Here is a 9034-nt window from a genome sequence, read left to right on the forward strand (position 1 = left end):
CTTCATAATTTTTTCATGTATGGTGCTTGTAGTCTAATAACTCTGATTATGAGTTTGGAAAGTTAACGTGAGTTTTTTTTCTTGTCTTGTTTTTTTTTTTATTTCATCGTTCGACATTGTTTTTTTTTATATAAAAAAATGGGCTATGTGATTTTCTTCCATTTATTTTCTATTGAGTTATCCTCATTTCATGACCTAAGCTACGAGTTTGACAGATTAACTCAGGTTGACTTGTCCCTCATTACCCATGTTATATGTTTATCATGCTAACTCAGGTTGACTCGTAGTGGTTTTTTTAACAATTTTTTTACTCAGTTTTATCCTTTTATATTTAATTGATTGAAAATTAAACTACATTATTTTTTTTCTTTTTGAAAACAGCTTTTTTTTTTCAAGTTGTCATGAACACTTTTTTTTTTTTTATATAAAAGAATTGATTTATTTATTATCATTTTCTATTTTTTTATCTAATTAAAATAAAATTAATTTATTTAACTGAGTCAATAACTCAAATTATAGAATTTCTTTTAAATGCCATTATATAAATACTATTTTCTATAAAAAATAATACAGCCCCTCAATATACAGCACATGCCAATCTTAGTTGATTTACTAAAAAAGAAAACTTTTTCCTTCTTACCATAAAGCACGAGAGAATACAAAATAAATAATTAAATTAATAAATCAGACATATATTAACATATGCCAAAACAACAACAATAATTATAAGTCACATACGGCCCAAAAATTGAAGTGTTGGTTGGGTGAGTTAATTTATTTCTACCCAAAAAATGAAAATTGATTAATTTTTTTAAAAAATTAATTTTAAAAATCCGTGCAAACACAGCCCAAATCAGGGCCTTAATCGACGTGCAAACTGTTTCGAGAATGTCTTCTACTGTCAGGGGAAAAAAACATGGAGCTTGAGGAAAATGACTGAAGATGAGGAATATTTTTTACTGTATGCAGGTTGAACTGAGAAGAGATTCTTCTGGTTCTAGCCCTAGGGTGTCCAAGAAAACAAAACCCATTAAAAAACAAAGGCTGTGTAGTTTTTGGTTTCATTTATCCACAAATTTATCTCCAATCTTCCATTCCTAGCCTCTCATAAAAACAGCAGTAAAGTCTACAAATGTAACCTCACATAAGCTAACAAATATCCCTTATCAAAACACAAATCCTCTTTGCATGCAAACTCTTCGATATTCACTCTTAACAAAAGCCAAAAGCTACAGGACCCATAATCCAATCATTTTTCCCAAGTAAGAAGGTATGTATGATGTAAACACTCACTCTCGTTTTTTCCCATCATGCTTTGCTTCATGTTTAGCTTATTCTTGGTTTCACTTTTCATGCTGCTTGTAATGTTGGGAGATAAGAGAAAAGAAAAAACAGGAACTTTTGTTGTTGGGTGTATTTTGTTTTCCGAGGTTTTGGTTTGTCGCGCACCATTTGCTTGGTAAAATGCCACAGAGGGGGTTTGCATGGATATTTGAATTGATTAAATTGGTAAAGGGTTTTGCTTGAGGATAGGTTGGAGAGGTTGTTGTGTGTTACACGTGAGCCCAGATAAGGTTATGATCTGATTGTAAGATAAGATTAAGTATTGGAAATTTCTGTTTCACAGTTGATTGTTTTGAGAGTTTTATGAGATATTTTGCAATCTTTTGGAATGTTTGTGTTGCTACTACAAATTTTAAGAAGTTACAAGTTGAGGTTTTGTGACTTAGCTTTTGTCTGATTCTTGGAAAGATAACCCAGAAAACTGTAACCATGGAGGAACTGGTAACCATAAGTTTCCCCCCTTTTTTAAGAAAATATAAATTATCCATCTAAAAAGATGAGAAAAGTTACAGGAAAAAATAAAATTTTTAAAAGAACCATCGTGCTTGGACACCACTCCCTTTAGTTAAGTATCGGGAGGAGCATGCTTGAATTTTATCCAAGATTCAGCTAAATCAGATGTAGCTGCCCTCACCACGAAGGCAAAGAGAGGAGCAAGATTTAATAAATAATTCTAAAACAAAGTTGGTTGGTACCTCCATCTTTTCTTTGAATAAGATGAAGCGTTAGACCTTTTGATTTTAAAGAGTTGCAGCATAGAATGCAATTGATATATTGCATTACCATGAAATTATCTTTGTTTTCCATAGTTTTGATTTCTCGTTCTTCCTTTGTCAAAGGATTCGCCACGAAGTCGCACAATGATCTGTTGACATGATGTATATGAGTTTAGTAACATTTTTGTGTTATTTCAAATATGTTTATTTTATTACCAACTTGTATATTCTGCTTATGTATGCCATGAGAGTTTCCCAGGGTCGATTAATTTATCTTGGATATGTGAAAAGTTGATGAGCTATCAAGAATAAGATAGAAATTTCTTAGTTCGATGAAGTTCTTATTTGGTTTTTTGGTATGGGAAAATAAAAATAATTTCAAGGATATAGTTGCTTCATGTCTGTTTTCCAGCAAGGGTCATGTTGTTTCATCACAGGTTCATGTTGATGACATAAAAAGTTACTTTCTGGTGATGATCCAGGGATTCGATATCTGGGGCTTCAGAAGAAAATATCATGAGTGAATTGGAGCAACGATTAGCCTTCTCTTGTCCTTCAGGGACTGAGGTTTCTCATGATCATTCACTGAAAATTGACGAGAAGATTACCGCAGACTCAGATGAAGAAGCAGACACAGTTCAGGAGCAAATGGGAAAGGAATTAGTTGATTCTCCTCCAGCTGCCAGGGTATCTCATGATTATTCAAACCAGCTGATTATTGCAGATCCAGATGAAGAAGCAGACATAGTTAAGGAGAAAAACAGAGAGGAATCATTTGATTCTCCTCCAGGGAGAATTGACGAGCAGAATATTGCAGCTGCTGGGGTATCTCATGATTATTCAAACCAGCAGATTATTGCAGATCCAGATGAAGAAGCAGACATAGTCACTGAGAAAAGCAGAGAGGAATCATTTAATTCTCCTTTAAGGAGAATAGACGAGCAGATTATTGCAGCTGCTGGGGCATCTCATGATTATTCAAACCAGCAGATTACTGCAGATCTAGATGAAGAAGCGGGCATGGTTAAGGAGAAAAGCAGAGAGGAATTATTTGATTCTCCTTCAGGGAGAATTGACGAGCAGATTATTGCAGCTGCTGGGGTATCTCGTGATTTTTCAAACCAGCAGATTACTGCAGATCCAGATGAAGAAACAGACATAATTAAGGAGAAAAGCAGAGAGGAATCATTTGATTCTCCTTTAGGGAGATTTGACGAGCAGATTGTTGCAGATGCAGATGAAGAAGGAAAAATAGTTACAGAAAAAATGGGAAATGAATTATTTGATTCTCCTTCATGGGCTGATATTTCTCATGATCGTTCACGTAGAACTAATGAGCAAATCATAACTGACTCAGATGAGGATGCAGACATAGTTGAGGAGCAAATGGGAAGGGAATTAGCAGACATGGTTAAAGAGCAAATGGAAAAGGAACTGTTTGATTCTCTTTCAGGATTGCAGGTTTCCCATGATCATTCACAGAGTATTCATGAGCAGATTATTGCAGACTCAGATGAAGAAGCGGATTCTATCAATGAAAAAATTGGAGAGGAATTATTTGATGCTTCTTCAGGTAGAATTGATGGCCAGGTTATTACAGACTCGGATGAAGAAGGAGACATGGACACAGAGCAAATAGGAAATGACTTGTTAGAGTCAGATGCATTGGCTGCTCTTTTGAAAGCAGCAAGTAGTGCTGGTATGGATGGAGGCAGAGTTGCAATAACCTCTGCTGATGGTTCCAGGGTATTTTCTCTAGAACGTCTTGTTGGTTCAGATTCCCCATTTCGAATTGTGAGACCTGCTCCGCTGTCTGAAACAGTCGAGGATGTAGCAAAGAATGATTTGAATGAAGAAGATAAGAAGGTGATTGAGAAGATACAGCAAATCGCAGTGAAGTTCTTGAGGCTTGTCCAGCGACTTGGACAATCTCCTGAAGATTCCATAGTTGCACAGGTGTTACACAGGCTGGTCGTGGCTACAAGGGCACATGTTAATCAAGAGTTCAGCCTTGAAAATGCCGAGAAAATGGCCATGCAGCTTGAAGCTGAGGGGAAAGATGATTTAGACTTTTCTTTGAGCATTTTGGTTCTTGGGAAAACTGGAGTGGGAAAGAGTGCGACCATTAATTCTATTTTTGGTGAGAAGAAAGTTGAGATCAATGCATTTGAGCCTGCCACAACTATGTTGAAGGAAGTTGTTGGAATCGTAGATGGAGTTAAAATCCGAATCATTGACACACCAGGTCTCAGGTCCTCTGTGAAGGAAGAAGCTATCAACCGGAAAATACTAGCATCTATAAAAACCTCAATAAACAAGTTCCCTCCAGATGTTATCCTATATACTGATCGGCTAGATACCCACTCGCTAGATCTCAATGATTTACCGATGTTAAGATTGCTTACCAAATCTCTCACTTCATCAATATGGAAAAATTCTGTTGTCACTCTGACCCATGCCACTTCTCCTCCTCCTGATGGACCATCCGGGTCTCCCCTAAGTTTCGAGATGTTTGTTGGTCAACGATCCCATGCTATTCAGCAAGCCATCAGCCAAGCAGTTGGTGATCTGCGTCTGATACATCCAAGAATGATGCATCCAGTGTCACTTGTTGAGAACCATCCACTGTGCCAGAAGAATGAAAACAGTGAATATATCCTTCCAAATGGACAAAGTTGGAGACCACAATTATTACTGCTATGTTATTCATTGAAGATTTTATCGGAAGCAAGTTCTATAGCCAAGCCTCGAGATCCTTTTGATCACAAGAAGCCTTTTGGTTTCCGTCTCCGCTCTTTACCTTTACCCCACCTGGTGTCTTCTCTATTGCAGTCTCGCCCTCATCCTAAACTCACTGCTGATCAGGGAGGAGACGACATTGACTCTGATATTGACATGGTGGATCTATCAGATTCTGATGAAGAAATTGAGGATGAATATGACCAGCTTCCACCATTCAAGCCTTTGAAGAAATCTCATGTTGCGAAGCTCACAAAAGAACAAAGGAAAGCTTATTTGGAGGAGTACGATTATCGGGTGAAACTCCTTCAAAAGAAGCAGTGGCGAGAAGAGGTGAAAATGTTGAAGGGGATGAAGAAGAAAGGCAAAGATGGTTATGATGGCATTGGTGAAGATGTGGACCAGGAAGATGTCGGTCCTGCCACTGTTCCGGTTGCTATGCCTGACTTTGTTCTCCCACCCTCCTTTGACAGTGACAATCCTTCTTACAGGTATCGAGCATTGGAGCCCACTTCTCAGTTTCTTATGAGGCCAGTTCTGGACTCCCATGGGTGGGATCATGATTGTGGGTATGATGGTGTTAGCCTTGAAAGAAATCTTGCTGTTGCGGGTCAGTTTCCAGGTGCATTTGCAGTTCAAATCACAAAAGACAAGAAAGACTTTAATATCCACTTAGATTCTTCAGTTTGTGCCAAGCATGGAGAAAATGGATCAACGATGGCAGGATTTGATATTCAGAATGTTGGAAGGCAGCTTGCCTACATCCTGAGAAGTGAAACCAAATTCAAAAATTTCAAGATGAACAAAACGTCGGCTGGGATATCCTTCACTGTGTTGGGGGAGAATGTAGCCACTGGACTCAAAATTGAGGATCAGATTGCTGTTGCAAAGCGCTTGGCTTTGGTAGGAGCTGCTGGTGCTGTGAGATCTGGAGGCGATACAGCATACGGAGCCAACTTTGAAGTGTGTCTCAAGAGTAAGGATTTCCCTATAGAGAAGGATCAATCCACATTAGGTTTGTCCTTGATGAAGTGGAGGGGTGATTTGGGTCTGATGGCCAACTTGCAGTCTCAGTTCTCCATTGGTCGGAATTCCAAAATGGCTGTTCGTGTCGGAATGAACAATAAGCGAAGTGGGCAGGTCACCATCAAGACAAGCAGCTCAGAAATGCAAGTTGCCCTCATCGCTATTGTTCCAATCGTAACATCCCTCTTGAGGAGTATCTATAGTGGTTATGCTGCAAGCAACTCACACACATTAGACTACTAGGTACTTTTTTCCATATACCGTTATTTGTTAGAACTTCAATTTTGAGAGGGTAGACATCTAGCAAAAAGATAGTCAAAAGTCTCACATGTCAGAATGATTATGATTATGATTATAGCAGCTTTATCCAGTCTGCAGGACATTCAATTTAAATCTATATTTTTTGGCTGAGCTCTTAAATAATGAGCTGAATCCTTCTGGTTTTGTTCCTTGAATTGGTTCGTTGATTCTTTCGATTCTTAGTTTTAATGTTCTTGCTGTCAATCACATATCCAGGTGAAAAGCAAAGCAGCAAGAAAAAGGGATTTTTGGTTGCTATTTTTTGTTTACGAGGAGAAAGCACGGGTGTTTGTTTTTTTGTTTGATTTGGTTTTTACTTAAAATACAACTAAACTGAAAAAAAAAAACGAAACGAAAACCAAACCGAAATTAATTTCAACTTACTGGTTTTGATTTAATTCAGTTATTTTCAGTCAAAAATTAAAAAACCTATATTGTAACAGAATGCTAGAAGCTACTATGCTAGTATTTAGCTAAGCAATGTAACAAAATTTGGGGGAGAGAAATGATGTTAAATAGAAAGGAGCAAAAAAACTAAAAACTGATTAAACTGAGAAAACTAAAAAAAAATTCTAAAAAACCGAACCATGAAAAAAACCGATTAGAATATTTTAAAAAATATTCAGTTTGGTTCGGTTTTGGTTTCATAAGCCTGAAACCGAAAAACCGAACCGAACCGAAAAAATAAAAAAACCGAACCGAACAAATCAAACCAAACCAAACCGAAACCAAGCCCATTAAAAAAGTAAAAAAAACCCTTAAAAAATAGTATAGTTTTTGATTTTTAATATAAAATAACCGAAGCGAATAGAACAGAACCAAAACTGGTCGGTTGGGTTCTGATTTTTAATATAAAATAACCGAACCGAACTGAAACCGATCGGTTTTGTTTTTTTTTTTTTATATTTTACAAAATTTCAGTTTGGTTGTTTTTATAGGTAAAAACCGAACCGAACCGAAAATGATCACCTTTAATGATAAGCTAATGAAAAAAGTGCTTTAAGAGATTCTCATCAAACATGTTATATTATTATGTTCTGTTTAATTGCCATTGTTCATTCTATTATTACGTTCTGTTTAATTGTCATTGTTCATTCATTCATCCTAAAGAATTTTTGTTTCCTGCTAGCTTTATTGTGTCTTGGGATTGTGTAAATTGATCTCGCACCAACTGGTTTCAGAGCATTAGGCCTTCAGAATCAAAGTATAGAACCAAATACTTGTTCTCAGGATCTGAAAAGAGTGGAAGACAAGATTGATGAATCCATTACAACTATTAATAGGAATCATTACCAAAAGCATGATAAGATTGTGCAACTTTTAAAAGTATATGGACAACAATTAGAAGAATCTAAGATTAATAATGAAATTGGATTTGAGAAAATTGATCTTAGGCTAGAGAAGCTTCAAGAATTATTAGGGGATCTTACCTGCCATCAAAGTCCAAAAAAATAAAAGTCACAAGCTAATGTTGGTGAAACTAGTGCCTTTCACAACAATCAAGAAGGCTATCATAATGGCTATGCTTCTAAAAGTTATGGAGCTAGTGATAGGGGTTATTATTCTTATAAGGTATATAAACCTAAACGAGATTTCTCTAGTTTTGATGGGAAAGATGTTCATAAATGGATTTATAAGTGTAATCAATATTTTGAGATTGAAAAAATTGATGAAAATGAGAAACTCAAACTAGGCTCTTATTGTTTGGATGGAATGATCTTTATCGGCACCAAAACTTTATATGGAGTAAAGGAGGACTGAAGGTTGCATGGAGTGAATATGTATAGGCTATTTAGCTATAGGTTCGATGAGAAGTATGATCCTTTTGAAGAACCGATGAACCTGAAACAAAAGGGATATTTGGAGACATACATTAGAATTTTGATATTTTGTGGAACAGAACAAATGTGAGGGAGAAGCAAGCACTGGTAATCTTTATTGGGGATTTGGAATTAGAGATTAAAAACCCTATGAAGATGTTTAAACCAAACAACTAAAACAAGCCTACCACTTAGCTAGATTTCATGTCAATACCTTATCTTATAAGAGAAACCACCCTCACACTATTAAACAGACAGCCTACCCCCATTTACTCAATATCTCAAATCACACAACACCACCACTTATCGAATTCCTTTTATTCTCAAAATGCCATAAAACACAATATCATTACCCCTAATCCAGCTCTCAAGAATCTGACAAATATCTTAACCCAAAGCAACACCAACAAGATAATCAACAGACCTTCCAAAAGTTTTAAAAGTAGGGAGTTTGATGATAGAAGGGCGGAGGGCTTGTGTTTTTGGCGCGATGATAAATTTATACCTAGTCATAAGTGTAAAAACAAGAGGTTATACTTTTTGTACATGATTAAAAATGAAGGTGACATTGATGGGGAGCCTGCAGAGGAAAAAAAGGACAATTATGATCATATAAGTCCATATATATCTATCAATGTTATTGAAGGAAGCATTGGTTGCCATACATTGAGGGTGATTGGTAAGGTGGATAAATAACATATTTACATCATGATAGATTCATGAAGCACACATAAATTTATTACTTTTATGATTGTTAATAAACTACAATATTAATTAAATGGCATAAAGCCAATTACAGTGGAAGTTGTTAATGATAGGAAGATGACTTGCAATGCTGTATATAAGAACTTCCAGTGAAAAATACAAGGTGTCCAGTTTGTAGTATATGTGTTTGTTGTAAAACTAACTAATTATGATATGATATTGGGAATACAATGGTTGGCCTTACTTTGTGATGTCTCATGCAACTATAAGGATATGTAGATGTCTTTTAACTAGAAGGGGCAACAAGTCTTGTTAAAAAAGGACAATCCTACTCAACTATAAACCATTAGATTCGATCAACTTAATGGTTTGTTGGACAGTGCT

At 36.2% G+C, this 9034-nt stretch overlaps 1 protein-coding gene across 1 annotated transcript; it reads left to right on the forward strand.

Moving 5' to 3' along the window:
* Positions 1-894: 894 nt before the first annotated feature.
* On the forward strand, positions 895-6280 carry LOC18101786 (translocase of chloroplast 159, chloroplastic). Its single transcript, XM_006380063.3, has 2 exons — positions 895-1270; positions 2543-6280. The coding sequence occupies exon 2, from the start codon at positions 2577-2579 to the stop codon at positions 6066-6068; it is 3492 nt and encodes a 1163-aa protein (XP_006380125.3). The 5' UTR covers positions 895-1270; positions 2543-2576; the 3' UTR covers positions 6069-6280.
* Positions 6281-9034: the final 2754 nt, after the last annotated feature.

Source organism: Populus trichocarpa, chromosome 8 (genome assembly GCF_000002775.5).
Source record: "Populus trichocarpa isolate Nisqually-1 chromosome 8, P.trichocarpa_v4.1, whole genome shotgun sequence".
NCBI classification, from domain to species: domain Eukaryota; kingdom Viridiplantae; phylum Streptophyta; class Magnoliopsida; order Malpighiales; family Salicaceae; genus Populus; species Populus trichocarpa.